General features: G+C 38.8%; 1 protein-coding gene across 1 annotated transcript; it reads right to left on the reverse strand.

Moving 5' to 3' along the window:
- Positions 1 to 1,002: 1,002 nt before the first annotated feature.
- On the reverse strand, positions 1,003 to 15,817 carry LOC131228704 (COMPASS-like H3K4 histone methylase component WDR5A). Its single transcript, XM_058224551.1, has 2 exons — positions 15,068 to 15,817; positions 1,003 to 1,681 (listed from the first exon to the last, which is right to left on the reverse strand). The coding sequence occupies exons 1-2, from the start codon at positions 15,725 to 15,727 to the stop codon at positions 1,388 to 1,390; spliced, it is 954 nt and encodes a 317-aa protein (XP_058080534.1). The 5' UTR covers positions 15,728 to 15,817; the 3' UTR covers positions 1,003 to 1,387.
- Between the last annotated feature and the right edge of the window lie 1,002 nt (positions 15,818 to 16,819).

The raw sequence follows: 16,819 nt of genomic DNA on the forward strand, positions 1-16,819 counted from the left end.
AACCACATTGTAGCATTTTCAATAGGGAAGAAAGGAGAAATTGCAAGGAAGAGTCTGCATGTTAAAATGCAACCTACCTTTTCCTCCTACATAGAAACAAGATGGCTGGTGCAAATGAAAGATCAAAATGAAAACATGGGCAATACCAAGAAATATGCCATATAAGTACATTTGCAGATGGTATGTTTTGGGAGTAGTAAATGGTACAGATTCATCATCCGCAGCTGGGAATGTGATTATTCTGAATGGGATCTGATCACAGCGGTACGTGTGCAGACCAGCTTCCCCTGTATGATACGTGAATCAGATGATAACAGGTCCAATCCATTGAAGTTTTCGGCAGGTGCTTTGCCAGTGGAAGCAGAAGGAGGCGTGTTCTGCCATTCACAATCCAGTTCACCTGAGCATCTAAACACAGCTTATCGAATTCTCAGGACAATGAATGGGTACATTGGTCAATCCATCTTTCAGTATATGAATCAGATACCACAGATTTTCAGTTCATCACATCAAGACCTCCCATGGCAAATGTGTGTGATAATTCAGACATAGCTCTACACTACCCCATCAGGACATGAAGTCCCTCTTGTAAGGGGAAGTTTCTTTGGAATTACAGAAGTGTTATTGGTGTAGATACCATTCAATAGTCTGATCATGATCAAACAATATCAGATGCATATGAACCATTTCTTCAAAAGACAATACATGTTCAAATAGGGACCACACCTATGTAGCAACTTTTAGTAATTTTTTATAACAACACTAGTAAAATGTAAAAACAAAATGCATTTCTGAGCTACAATTTTTAGTATGGCCTTCGAAAGTAAGAATAATTTTGATTGTTTATTTTCAGATTTTCATAACAGTTGTTTAGCATCCTTTCTTCTTTGTTTGAGAACAGACCCAGGTCGAGTCCCTCAAGGCAACAAGGCAATGCAGTAAACCAGATAAAAACTGGTCAGCAGTAAAACTAGGTCTTGAAACCCATTGGACAACAAAAGATCCACACAAATGGCTTTTGGATTAAACCCAACGGCCGGTTCTGGTTGAATGGCCCATTGGCAGGACCGTAGACCTATCATGTAGTATAATAATTGTCGAACAGTACAGATGAGGCAACATCTCAATATGTTAAAACTTTAAAAAAGTAGCAGAAGTCGTACGGCCCACTTGCTGCATACCATCCCACACCTACACCTCTTCAGAACAGTGAGTGAGAGAGTTACAAAAATCAGAAGCATTTCTACTTGAACGTTCCTACAATCTGTCCAAGACATGCTTCTTCATGTAAGAAATTTCCGGAGTGCAAAAAGCTTGAAAGATAGAAGAGAAGTACCAAGCAGACTGACCACATTGCAAAGGCGAGAAGCGTTCCCGGCAAAACAAATCAGTCTGTGTCCTGAACCCAGATCTTCACCGTCTTGTCATTGCCCAGCGCACCTGATGCAATCTTGTTCTCGGTAGGATGACATGAAACAGAGATGACGGTATCAGTGTGACCTTCCAACTTCTGCACTATTTTTCTGCTCTGAAGGTCCCACAAGTAGACACAGTTATCCTCCGAACCACTCGCAATATATTTCCCATTTGTTATTGAAAATGTAGATGAAATGCAGTATTTCGAATTAACGTGGCCAGTGTATGTCTTCAAAAACTTCCCGGTTGAGAAGTTCCATAGCCTCTGCAAATATCATAATAAACCATTCGTTGTATCTTGTAAGATCATTGCATGTTTGATGATAATCTGGGGACACTATTGAGTAAATCAGAACAAACAATGATGTTTCCCTTGCTGTATATAATTTACTATTTGTAAGAGGAATTATAGGGCCCTGATGAATCAGGGCATGTAAAAGGAATTAATGTCACCATGCACCCAGTCCTTACAAGTGGGGCCCGCAGTTCAATTATCAAGATCAATAATCTGATGGGCCCCACCGTGCATGCAGGACGGCCCAAACTATCACAGATTGGAAGATCCTAACCCCTTGATCAATGGTTTCCAGATAAATAAAGCCGAAGGTTAGCTAAGATCTTCCAATCTGGAGGACTTTTTGAGGCATCTTCTTCCGTCCACAATGAGGGCAAAAAGATAAAAAATCTGGATCACTGAACCATGGGGCTGGCATTCATGAAGGCATGCATGATACATGCCCTGATGCATCAGGAATACATGCTTCAATGCATCACAATCCAACAATTCCTTTATCCCGAAAACCAGCATGAACAACATAGGATGAAATTACTTTGTTAGTAGTTAAGTTAGAAACCAGATTAATACTCTCATCTGACGTTGGAAGTAATAGACCAACATAGAGAAAAAATTGCAGATTGGTATGGACGTAGCAAATTTAACTTCCCTCATCTAAAGTTAGCACATATAACCCAACATTTCAAAAGTTCACTACTTGCATGCAAAGCATCTATTACTCATATATTTGAATATGGTTCCCATATTGTCTAACTTCCATCAATACCATCATCATCATCATCTAAGCCTTACCCAACCAATCGGGCTCGGCTCAATGAATCCTGCTCTGCCAGTAAACTATATCAACAACCATATCTCAGTTTAACCATTTCTTACTATCTCCACTCATGTCCTTTTGAGCCTTCACCTTGCCCTCTTAGAGCCTTCAACTTGACCCACTCACTCCTAACCGGGTGCAGTTCTTGGTCTCCATTGTAATGGCGGAACCATTAGCCCAGTTACCCTCATGACCTGTTGGTTCTACTCCTAAGTTCCCTCGAATGCATTCATTTCTAATTCTATCCTTCCTCATCTTGCCATTAATCTATCTCAACTTCCTCATTTCAGCTACGCTCATCCTATGAACATGTTATTCCTTGATTGCCCAACCTTGTCCAATAAAGCACGGTTGATTTTATAACCATCTTATAAAATCTCCCCGGTTTGATTGATATGCAATGATCACATAAAACTCCAACGGCACATCTCCACTTCATCCACTCAGCTCCAATTCCACTGAGCAACATCCTTCTCATCTCTCTACTCTCATGAATTATCAACCAAAGATATCAAAAATGGTCTTTTGAGTACTTCTTGGTCAACAGTCTTATTTTTTTGAACCAAGGCTAAAAAATTGAGGCTAAAGGCATACTTTCTTGTAGTGAACAAACCCCCAAAAATAAAAAAATAAAAAACCAGATATGCCCAACCCAAATTCCTCTATATATACTAAACCAATCAAACAGGCTGAAGCCAACCCGACCCAAATACATGTGGTTATTCTCAACCCATCTTAACTCGACATACATTTGTTTCACCAGAACCTAACACAGGAACGAAACAAATGGTCCATATTCAAGATGAACGGATTGGTTAATCGAGGATATATATATATATATATATATATATATATATATATATATATATATAAAACACAGGTATGTATAGTGGGTCAGGTCTGGTCAGGTTGGGCCGGATCAGATCAGGCCAAAATAACTTGAACCCAGAAATTAATCAGGCCATGCAGGCAAGGCCCAAGCCTGGCTCAAAGGCCAAACCAGTAGGTCCAAGCTATGCCCACATCCGGGTGGGGCTCATCAGGTGGGCCAGCTACCCAGCTGATGGCCACCCTTCTCTCGAGGATACTGTTTTCAGAAGACAGAGTCTTCTCAATGACTTTTCATACCAAAAAGAGGAGAAAGAGTTAAAAGTATGGAATGGTCTAGTCACCCACCTTTCATTTTTTATTTCCCCTCTTACTATATAACTACAGGCTTGATGAGGGCCCACCATTTGTCAATAGAAGTTTCGGGTACACAGACTTCTATCCATGCAGACTCAAGACTTTTAATAAATAATATTGGAAATTACAGCGGTAGTCAATATAATAGTTTGGGTATTAATTTTCTGTGGTATGCAAGAAACATTCAACGGACGCATGTGGAACACCTAATGGGCTGATTGCGGAGGCATGTTCATTGTGTGTCCCACCTGATGAATGGCCTGATCTCACACACGTGTGCTGCCAATATCCTCTTCAACATGCCGCTGCACTAACTCTGCACGGCAATCAATACACACTAGCACATCCACAATCCAATCCAAACCGTTCAACTAAGGGTCCACTTAAATCCATCATAACCCAAAAATCACAGCAAAGGATCATTAATAAGAGGTCAGGATGGCCCAATCAATTTGATTTTGAGATAAAACACGTCCAAAGAAGGGCCCTTCGATTTGGACAGTTTGAATTGAGGTACATGTGTGCCATGTAGATAATGAAATGGGTTTGCGTACTGAGTTACTCAGTACGCTCATTTCAGGTCAACAATCAACAGTTTTAATTAAGTTCTTGAGTACTTTCACTGTTTCAGTTCAATTGATTAAAAACCTTTAGATTCTAAAGCATCCCTCAGTTCTAGCCCCCTCCCTCATTGCATCAATCAAAACCATGTAACTTGCAAACAATATGCATCACAGGAACTCTTCCTATAAATGCTTTGTTAACTCACTAATAGCCAATGCAACGGATACAGACTCAATGCCGAGTTGTCGACCCTGGCGTAAGCCTACAATGACTGGAAACTCCTCTCTCCATGAGTGGTCCTCACATTTGATAACACTCCCTCATTCAAATCCATAATCATGTCAATATATCCTCTTAAAACTCTTTTCTTTCCCTACAACAACCAAAGTATCTCTCTAGGGACCCTATCATATGCTTTCTCTAAGTCAATAAAGAACATGTGAAGATCCTTCCTCCTCTCCCTATATTTTCCACCAGCTGTTTAAGCAGAAAAATAACCTCAATGGTTGAGCTTCCTGGCATAAATCTAAAATGATTTTCTAATACATTTGTCTCATGCCTAAATCTTTGCTCAATCATTCTCTCCCAAAGTTTCATAGTATGACTCGTGTGTTTAATCCCACAATAGTTGATGCAACTCTGTACGTCTCCTTTATTCGTGTAATAAGTACCAATGTACCTTTCCTCCATTCGTTTGGCATTTAGTTCCATCGTACAATCTTATTGAACATCTTTGTCAAACAAAATAAGCCAATATCTCCCGCGCATTTCCAAATGTCTATAAGTATACCATTTGGTCTTATGGCCTTCCATGTCTTCATCTTTCCCAAAGCTTCTTTTACTTCAAATTACAATCCTACGAAAGTATTTATGGTTTTCGGCCTCATTTGAGTTTGTAATTCCTTCCATGTCTAAGCTCTCATAATGCTCATAATTTAGCAAGTTCTAGAAATAGCTTCCCCATCCTTCATTAATCTCATCATCCTTAACCAATACCCTTGCTCTTAATGCACTTAAATCTCTCTCATTTTTGCGTGTGAAGACATCTTTCTCACCTTCTCTTGTCTCCAACAATTGTACAAATCATCATATGCCTTATGTCTAGCCTCACTACTTTCTTAACCTTCTTTTTGGCGGTTCTATGTTTTTCTAAATTGTCCTCATTTCCAGTCCCTTGCTACGCCTTGAAACATGAACGTTTCTCACTAATAGGACTTTGGACCTCATCATTCCACCACCACAGTTCCTTATATGAGTGGCTTTTTCGCTCTAAATACTCCCAAATTTTCTCTCACCACCTTTCTAATGGACTCGGCATCACAGCCATCTCCTTTCACATAACATTAACTTCTTCATCAACATTACACTTACCTTCTTCCATCAATATATTACTAAAAAATAATCTCTTACCTTCTTCCATCAATTTATTATTAAATAATAATCTCTCCTTTAAATTCCACCACTTCATTTTTTACACCTATTAATTTCACTCTCTTTTCCATATCTTAATGTAAACATCCATTACCATTAACCTAAGTTGTGTCGTCACTCTCTCTTGGCATAACCTTACAGTCTTCGCGTATTTGATCTTTTTGTCTTCCTAAGTAAAAAGAAGTCTATTTGACTTGTATGTGATCCACTTTGAAGGTTATTAAATATTCATCTCTATTTTTAAAGTATGTGTTTGCTAGAGCTCGATTTTAAAAATTAAAAAAATTAAATTAAATAACATTTTTTTTATTTTTTTTAAATAAAAAAAAAGTTGCTAAAACTGTAAATTTCAGTATCCAATGCATGTATCATACACTTAAGAATATCTTACTGGTTAAACTAATGCCAACAACTCAAAGATGGATTGAAATTTTATTTATTTTTTTATTTTTTAGATGGTTGTTAATGGAAGGGATGCAAAGCTTGAATTCACTCCATGTCAAGGGTTCAAATAGAATCGCATCACATGAGTAGAAGTGCCTCTCTTATGGTATTTCCGGACACAAGAAATGGGAGAAACAATGAAAGAAATGCACGCACGCACGCACGGGAAACTCAAAACCCTCAAGCTTCTACAAAATCTATACCCTAATAACTTTCCCCAAGAAAAAAGACAGATAAGCAGATAAGCTATCCCTCAAGTTTCCTATGATTCTAGGAAACAAATGGTAACACACTTAGGACTAAAGTACACCCCACCTTTTTGAATCCAACTTTCATCGGCAAGTGTGAAGCAAACGTAATTACAAATGTTTTCTAACTGTTTTCTTGTCTGAACACCAGTACAAGGGTTACCTGATATCTGATCAGTCAGATAATCTTTGACTGATCTTAATTCAGAATTATCTGATTTAGATGAAGAGTCAGATTTGTTGATAATGTTGACTTCATCATCATCTTGACTTGGTGTGGGTATGATCAGGTGATCATCAATTACAACATTAATAGATTCTTGAATTACTCATGTTCTTTTATTAAGAATGAGATTTCATTAAAAGAAGACAGGGAGGACCTTATCTATCAGTGGTAAGAGTCCCCAAGATACAATGATCCTCTCGACACGCCCTCCTCCACCAAACAATCGACAAGGACATTGGCTTTTCTAGGTACAAGGTTAAAAGAAAGCAAAAAAAGAAGAAATTAATCCATTTATCTCATTTACAAGGAATTGACTCCATGGAACCATCTTAGACCCAAAAACCCAAGCAATAGCACTCTCTGAGTCGTCCTCTATGATGATCTGGGTTATCTGCCTTCTTTTTTATAAGATTTAGAACTGTCTTCACAACTTCCAACTCCACTTGATTGGAGTCGCCTACCTGGAGAGGCCTGAGAGGACCAAAGCAGCCACCATCCACATTCAATTTCCACTAACCCGTTGGAGGTGGAGACCATAAAGTATTTTTCAGCGTCAGTCAATTGTAGTCATTCATACCCTCCTTCCAACACCTTAGCATAATCGAAATAGCAACTCCCTCGAAAGCATTTGTTCTTTGGTAAGAAATAATTTAATTTTCTCAAGAATCCTTAAGGGCAAGCACTTCTCTTCAAATTCTTTTACTTCTCTCCTTCCAAATGCCCCATAAAATAGCATGAGGAAGCATTCTCCATGACATTTTACCACAACTTCTGAAAAGGCCAGCTCCCCAACCATGACTGGGTCTTCCACACACCTTGGCATTGTCCAATAAATATACCGATGAGATCTAAGACTGTGTGCCATATGCTTTGAGCCAACTTGCAATGCATGAAGAGGTGGTCAACGGTCTCTTTGACATTCTTGCTGAGAATGCATATGTTCAAGAGCACCCAATTTCCTTTATTCAATTTTTCTAAAGTTAAAATTTTATTTGTCAAGGCAATTTCCTTTATTCAATTTTTCTAAAACCAAAATTTTATTTGTCAAGGCCGTCCGACAAAAGGCTTCAACTCTAGGAGGGTCGGGATTCTTTGGATGAAGTGATTAAAGAAAGCCCCACTTGTTGAGTGGGCCAGATCCACTTGCCAAGCTTGTTTATTGAAAGAAACACCCTGTCGATAACAAGTACCTGAAGCATCTGGATTTCCAGGTCCCACAAGTACCTTCTAAACAAGATAGACGAGTAAGCCCCGCCTGTTGAGTGGGTCCAAATCCACTTGTCAGGCTTGTTTATTGAAAGAAACACCCTGTTGATAACAACTACAAGTACCTGAAGCATTCGGATTTCCTGGTCCCACAAGTTCCTTCTGAATCTCAACAATCAAAACAGCTTGCATCCCATGATTTCATAGTTCAGACCATTCAGTCTTCATAAATTTGGTGGTAAGCACGTATAAATGAGGAAATCTTTGAGCTAGCGAGATTTCCCCCACCCATTTGTCCTCCCAAAGCCTTAATTCTTTCTCCATTGCCCACAAGTAAATGTGATGCCTCCCATGGCCTTTTCAATATAGTTCAAAAAGCCACCAAAATTTTGAGATTCTTTCACTGAAATTCCATATTTACTAGCAATAACATTCCTCCATAAAGCCCTTCTTCATGCCCAAACCGTTGCCACCACTTGAATAGGAGCCCAATATTTTTTGTGAATTCTGTCGATGTTAATACTGCCTTCAGCTTTGCATTTCTGGACCTTCTCCCAACTAATATGGTGGAACTTGCCACTTCTCTCCCTTCCCAAAGTGGAAGTCTCTTTGGAACCCTTTAAAATCAGTTGATTTTGAAACGGGAGTTTCCCAGCTAAATTCACCTTACAAAACTTGAACCCAAATGCTAACTGGTGAATGAAGCAGTTAATGCGCTAATGGATACATATGTGGTTTGGGGCCTTGTGAAATAGAGCAGGAAGGCTTAATCATTGATTTACTCTCTCTCTCTCTCTCTCTCTCTCTCTCTCTCTCTCTCTCTCTCTCTCTCTCTCATAATGTGAGAAAGAGACCCAGTAGATACTAAATGATGCTTGTGGCAATAATAACATGTGAAAAAGATGGTCCAAAGACCTCTTATATGATTTTCTTTTTATGGATTAGAAGCCTCTTATTTGCTTACAAAACAAATAAAAAGATAATGACGTAATTAGCAAAAAGGGTACATAAAAATTAAGACATCAGGAAAAGTAGTCTATAAACCTCTGTCACCCAAGAATGGGCAGAGCATCAAGCGTGGCAAAGGATTGGGAATGGTGAATCCTCATATATCCAGATTTTTAGGATACGGGAACAGTAAGCATAGGTTACAGCTCGCATATAGATTATCGAGGCATACTCCCTTGCCAGGTGCAATACCCTTATCAAAGACAGTATCAAAGTGTGGCATTCTCTTTATAAGAGAAATTATAGTCTCCCAAATATGTGCAATTTGTGTCAGAAGGAAGATGAATCACTGCACCACATATTCAATCATCGCAATATGGCTTGGAGGATATGAGCCGACCTTTTTCATTCTATGTAAAATTGATTGGGCTTCACTGGGCTGCCCAAGACTAGACTGGAGATGTGTGTGTGTTTTTTATTTGATCGGCAATAGTGCCCATCGACCTCTTTATATAAGGGACTCCCTAGCCATTGCATTATGGATTTTGTATCCTTCTTTTTGTTTTTAATAAATTATTGCTAATAAAGAAACTACTGGTTACAACTCACAAGTCCAATTATGTTTTAAATAGTTTTACAAAAAAAAGCATTAGTTTTTCCGCTCAAAAACAAAAATATTTGTAAGGTTTGGCTCGTAGCCCAAACAGTACCATTCGGTCTAAGTTCAACTTAATTCATTGGTCTCAAGTTCGAAACCCCAAAGAAGAGAGATTTCAAACACTAGAGAAGAGGAATACCCCATCCTAGCTCTGATTTGAGTACCCTAGTATCAGTCTTGGGTAGTTTAGTTTTGAGCAGGATCCAACTATCATGATAAAACTAAAGGTTTGAGAAGTTGAGCCTCAACTAAGGCTGTAAATGGGTTGGATACAAATTGGATATGGGAATTGCCATATCCTACCCGCTTAGAAGTTGAGCAATTAGGTAACCAGGTAATCCGGTAAAAAATAATAATAATAACCAGATCATCGAATATCCTAATCTGATTTTCTTAGGTCGGATATGGGTAATCAGGTAACGGATATCAATTGCCCCCCCTATATGGAACCTTTCGGCCCTATCATTGTATCTTTCTTTTTTTAGAAAAAAAATAAATTATAAAGATAACGAGAATATATTAAAAAGATCGTAGTCCTTAAGACCATTAACAATAGCCACCCATTCTATGACCAACTTTTTAGCACTAGCCCACACAACTTGAACTGAGTATTGCTTGTCATTGAAGCATCTATCATTCCTATTATTGTATCATTTGTCTGTTTGATTTACACAAGTAGAATGTGGACCATAGCTCCCCATTTTGTAGCCACTAGGTGGATAATTAGAACAATCCTATCAATGTGATTTTAGGACTCCATCCAAAATCCAAGAACTTCAAGGGTCTCGGCATGCACAGTTGCCACATAGTTTGTTGCCCCTGGAGGCCTTATGAGGTCCTAATGCACCATGGCCTAATACATCCGTTTTATACAAGTGTTACCCGGGATTCCAAGGCCTATAGCATGTGATCTAGACTTGACATGATGGGCCTTCCTGTAGATGTAGTATTGGCCAAACACTTTCTAGGTTGGATGATTCTATCCATCTGATTTATCACTATTATTATTTAATATTTTAGTTAAAAATATTAATATTTGGAAAATTATGAAAATGTCCTCAAGTAATCAAGTTAGCACCTTAGCAGAATGGATATGATAATATCCGTATCTGACCAACTTAGAAGTTGAGTAATCAGGTAATGGAGTAAATATTTTGAATCGGAAGAAAAAAAATCTCATATTCGAATTCGATTTTCTCGGGTTGGATATGTCAAGTAAATGGGTAAATGGATATCCATGACGAGCCCTAGCCTCAACTTGGACAAGAACATATCTCCAAGTAGTTCAAGTTGATCAACGCTTGAGTCAATATGGCCAAAGTTTCTTTCGGTTGTTCTAAACAAAATCTCAAGGGAGCCTTTCAAGTCTTTCAGAACTAAAATAGCCATTAAAAAAAATAAAAAATAAAAAGCCATAAAATTGAAAAAAGTAAGTTGACTAAACTGAGTATTCATTACTTGCCTGAACCTTTTGAGTGCTTCACCAAGTATTTCTAAGCCTAGTTGAAACCAAGCTGCAGGCAAAACTTAATTCTGGACATAGTAGAGTTGACTCAACAAATTTTGGAATTGTGGCTCTCATGTAGAACAGTGTGGGTGACGGGCATTGATGTACAAGAAAGCTTGCTTGGTGATACATTGAGTTGATCCAACTCAAGGTAGTGCACATGAGAACCATGCAACTCAAGAAACTAACACTACAAAAATACCAAACTGGAAGTTTGTATTTAACCCAGTAAGAGATTTCTTAAGTTCCTTCACTCAATCTTTCCTCTCGCTCTAACTACTTTGTAGTTGCTGCTACTGCAATTCTGTCTATGTTTTAGCTCAAGTCTTCCCCTCCTTAGCAACTTAAAGATTTGCTTTTGCGATACCTTTTTAACCTAGAAGAAAGCACCACGAGATGGTGGTTGGATGATCAGAATCACTGAACCACGGTGAGCAAATGTTACACTAACAAACTCCAACATGAGCTAATCAAAAGTAGGAGGCTTCCAAGCACCAACAACAAATCTGACTATGATTATGTGACTGCTCAATTTCAACTGAAAATAAGGATATACAAATATCTTTTATGTAGACTCTTTTAGAGCAATAGAATGGGCATCAAGGAAATGTTAGTTCCACATTGATCTGCTAATATCATTGGGGAATCTAGGGATTTAGATTGAGATCTTGATATATATTTTCACTATAATCCTCAGGAGGTTAAGGTGATAGAGATAGTTTTGTGAATTTAGGTATTTCTAGACTTCCAATTTATATCTCTTATTTAATGCTCTCTCCCTTCTCAGTAAATTGCACGACTCATCAGAAAACATTATGATACCTTTGTCAGATAGGGGATTGGCTAACTAGGGTATCACAAAGGTGCCTGTACCAATCATTCCTTATAAAAGCATGGCAGTAATGCTTGTAGCACGTACTACATCTGTGTGTGCATTGCCATAAATATTCATTTATCGACTTCATGTCAATTCTTCAAAAATTCACAATCTACCCAAAGTATAATTCATTTAAATGAGAAAGCAGGTAAGTAGGACATTAGCAAGGTAGTTATGCTAGGCATGTCATGTAAAATCATGGAAGCAACAGTTGGCAAAACATGTGCTAAATGTGCAAATCATGCATCTACACAAGCTATAATCATTCAGTAACTCCATACTTATGACATCACAAGTTCATTTTAGTAAAATTCCTTAAATGCTTGTATTTGTATAATCTGCAATTTGAAGTGCATTAAGGCTTGATCCCATTTGTTTATCGGATATGGAGTCCAATGATGAAGGAAACACTGAGAAAGAGGGCCATGCTGTTCCACAAGGCAATACATGAATGAATTTGGGTGAATGCTCGTGGAGCCATAAAAGATGATAAAGGGGTTGGGCCTACACAATTACTAGATAAGCAACATGGTAGAATGTGTAGTAATTTAATTTTGGTAAATTTATGAGATCATAAGACAACAATTATCTTGTATTGTAGGTCATAGAAGCTTCCCATGAGAAGCAGAGATAATGGTAAAAGCAAGGAGAGGAACCCCAAGAGGAAAAAGAATTTGTTTCATCTGATTCTCTAGAAGAAGAAGAAGAAGAAAATATTGCAAATCAGGATGGCAGTAATAATGACGAAGTTGCAGCACCATAGATTACAAGAGGGAGGCGAGGATGCATGAAGACTGATGAAGGGATACATTTTTATGCTTTTTATTTTCTTTTTGAATGTATAGAAATGGGAATGAGTGGACTGGTTTAAACTTTTATAGGTTCTCAATTGATAATGTCAGCATGTGATACTTTTGTTTTTGCATATTAAAGAAAAATGGATCATTGATGTGTTTTCTTTTTTTCTGATTTATTTATAATTTTTCCAGTTTTTTTTTCCATTTCTTTGAGAAAATATAACATGTTTTTTATGATGCAATTTGCAATTCAATATGATGACAATTATATCATGGGTCATGTCATGTAAAACCATAGCAGTAATAGTTGGCAATATGTTAAATATGCAGATCATGCATCCATAGAAGTTGTATTCTTTTACCAATTTCATATTCAATTTGTAAGAACTTCACAAATTAATTTTATCAATACAACATTCATTAAAACTAGTTATTATTTCAAAATAAGATATAGACAAAGAAAAGGCAAACAGGATGCTGCAATAAACGGAGAAATGCAATATCATCATCATCAAAGACTTTCCCCAACTATCTGGGAACATCAATTCACAGGTCAACCCTCCCTCCCTCCCTCCCTCCCTCCCACTGTTTCTTTCTTCTTCTTTTTTTCTTTTTTTTTTTCCAGCAGTAGAAAAGCTTTCATATCTCTTCTCGCCACTTCAATCCCAGATCTTTTTGGTCTTTCACATCCCTTCCTATTAGTCTGTCATCGAAAACAATAAACAATGGCCAACTTTCTTTTGTTTTGTCTAACAACATCATTACCACAGTTCAGAAAGACAGGGAGAGAGAGAGAGAGAGAGACTTCCAAAACCCTGGATCCCTACAACGTGGCAACTGTTCAAATAATAATTTCCCCACCGTTGAAATCGATTAAATTAACTCATAAGCCATTTATGGTTGAATATTCCTTGTATTCTTCTAGAATTGAATGTATTTATATGCATTAACAAATGCTGTATTTCTTCTCCACATATTGCAAATTTGCAATCATTTCCTGCTATTTATGACTTCTCTTTTTCTTTTTGAGAGAGAACTGAAATTTTATTAGAAGACTCACACAAGTGAGGAAAGAATACGGCCCCTGTTATTGAATGATTTTTCATACTTCATACAAAGAGAATAGGTTCATGTAAATTGACGAACACGACTTAGATAACCCATAGGCAATATGAGCATCCTTCTATCTAAGGAGAAAAAAAAAAAAAGAAGAAGAAGAGGAAGAAAAAAACCCAAACCCTAATGCAAAAACCTCATACCAACATGCAGAAAAACATGCATGGAACACAACCAATCTGCTCGCTAGTATAGTAGTGATGCAAGTAAATGGACACTGTGACTTTCCAGAGGGTATAGCTGCCATTGAATATTTCCCTGTTGATGAGTCCAGGGATGAACCATCTAGCAGGACCTGTTTGACTGTTTCACATAAATGTACCATCTTGATATTTCTTTTGAAAGTTGTTAATGATGGGGCGACTGGTGGATAGGTGTTCCATATTTTCTCATGGGTAGTTTATGTAAGTGAAGTGTGTAGCCATTTTAGGATTTGTCTTGTAATTTTCATCTAAGCAGTTTTAGTAGGTTTGCCATCATTACAAATGTTTCCTTCAAGAAGATTGTAAAGAGACTATTGAGCTAGCACATTGAGTTTTCCAGTGTAAAACATAGCAAGGAGAGATTTTTCCAGTAACAAGAGTGTTGCAGCTAAACATGACTTGGCATGAGCCTTGAAGTGCTACGAAGACCAGGTTTGAAGTTTCCATTTTAACTGTGACACCAATCATTGAGTTGCAACACAGTGGGAATCGATGAGCACAATGTTTTAAAATTTTCAATTAGAGATGTTATTTTCTCTTGATATCCTTCCTTTTTGTCCTTTTTTTTCTTTTTCTTTTTTGCAAGTTTGGCCCACAATGAAACCTGATCGCAACATACAACTGGCTGTTCACTCCAAATAAAGTCCAACTATCAAATCTTTCGAAGTTTCTATTGGTTGCAACTCAACTACCACAATCTAAGTTAACTGTACATCCAAACTTACAGTTACTTAACAATGTAAAGGCTCATAGCGTTAACTGTAAAATAGACACTGGTAGTATCACACTCCGCCAATTCATGGTGTGTTTGGATGCTCAATTGGACTTCATTGTAATAATTCAATTAAATTATAAAGGAGACAACTAGTTTGGAGATGGTATTAATTTAATTCATAATGACAAACAACCCCTATTTAAAATTCCATGAATTCCAACTTCAGATTGGAAAAGGGAAAAAAAAAAAATCAGAATTAATCTTCAGGGGCTAAACCCAATTTGGTCTTTCCAATTAACTGATTTATTGTGATTCAGTTCAATTGAGAATCCAAACACGGCCTCCAGCAACAAAACCCAATCAAAATTCTTTATTGTGTAACAAGAATGAGAAGTTAAGAAGAACCACACATACCAACGTATTATCCAATGTCCCAGCAAGAATGAACTTCCCATTCGGCGAGAACTTCACGAATGAGACAGGCGGGTTCTCATCGTCGATCAGCGTCTTCATGCAGTGCCCAGTGGATGCGTCCCAGATCCGGCAGAGCCCATCGTAGGAGCTGGAGACAATGAGGGAGCCGTCACGGTTGAAGTCGACAGCAGTGACGGGGTCGGAGTGAGCTGGAAGGACCTTGAGGCACTTGCCGGACTTGACGTCCCAGATGCGGACGGTCTCGTCGAAGGAGCCGGAGACAATCATGTTAGACTGGGGGTTGAAATTGACACAGAAGACGTAGTTGGTGTGGCCCTGGAGGGTCTTGACGTGGGCCCCACCGGCTTGAACGTCCCAGATGCGGAGGGTCTTGTCATCGGAGGCGGAGCAGACGTAGCGGGAGTCGGAGGAGAAGGCGAAGTCCGAGACGCCTTCGGTGTGGCCGTGGAGGTCGGCGAGGAGGGAAGGGGCGTCGGAGGAGGAGGAAGAGGAGGTGGAGGAGTAGATGCGGAGGGTCTTGTCCGCCGAGGAGGATGCCAGGAGGGAGCCGTTGGGGGAGAATTTCACGGCTGAGATTGCGCGCTTGTGGCCAGTGAGGGTGTGATGGACGGTGTACGGTGGGATCGGGTCAGTGGCCATTGTGTTGGGGTTTTGAGGGCTCTCTCTCTCTCTCTCACAGTTGGGGTTTTTGGAGGGAATTTCTCTTTCCTCTTCTATCCTCTCGTAACCTCTCTCTCTCTCTCTCTGTTTTATTCATGGGAACAGCAGGACACGGAGTCAACCGAGTCGAGCTTGGCCCAAGTCGGATCGGTTCGGCCAGCAGCCAAGTCCAGCTCGAGTTTGGATTAGCTCGTTGATCGATTGGTCAGCTTAACTCAGCTCGAACATCAGCTTGGGTTAGATTGAGCCGAGTTCAAGTTCAAACTTTCGTGCTGAATTTGAGTTTTAAGTTTTCGAACCTAATATGAGTTTGAGGTCAAGCTTTTGAGTTTAATATTGTACGTAACATCCAATAAATATAAAAATTAAAAATAACTTAACGAAAATTAAAAATATTACAATTACAAACTACAATAATATTATGTGTTTCTTTCTTTCCTTATTTATTATAGGAGAATATATTCGTTTGCCGAACTCAGAATACTATTCAATTCTTTATATACGTACTCATTCACCTCTTCTGAATCAAAAAGTGGAGAGAGTTTTTAATTGTATTCTTGTAATGTTTGAATTATATTATTATGGAATGATCCGAGCCACTTACAATTCCGAGGACGAACATCGCTTTGATCCGATCAGACTCACAAGAGCCAATCTGATATGATACGATGCTACGAAGGGGAAGGAAGATTCGTAGCTAGGTTACAGTGGTACTCCCACTCCGAGGTTGGCAGTCGACTCAAATTGATTTGAGACCAGAATAGTCGGTGTGGAGCTCAGACCAAATACTCCAGACCGTTCCTCTAGTGCCCAACCAGAGACGAATAATTCAACCACTTGCATTAGTTGCGGAAAAATTAAACTTGACAGGACAGATCCACCGACCCGCCTCGGAGCTCGAAGGAAAGACCTCTAGAATGCTCAACAGATGAATAAAACCAAGTCCACATTCCGTCCAGACCGGCGCTCGGATCAGACCAGTGTTCGGCTCAGACTCGTGACACAATCCACGTTTAACAGACCAACAGTGAAGGCCCGTGTGCACGCTAATCAGGGCCTCTTCGGCCAGAA

The sequence above is a fragment of the Magnolia sinica genome, chromosome 16, assembly GCF_029962835.1.
Source record: "Magnolia sinica isolate HGM2019 chromosome 16, MsV1, whole genome shotgun sequence".
NCBI classification, from domain to species: domain Eukaryota; kingdom Viridiplantae; phylum Streptophyta; class Magnoliopsida; order Magnoliales; family Magnoliaceae; genus Magnolia; species Magnolia sinica.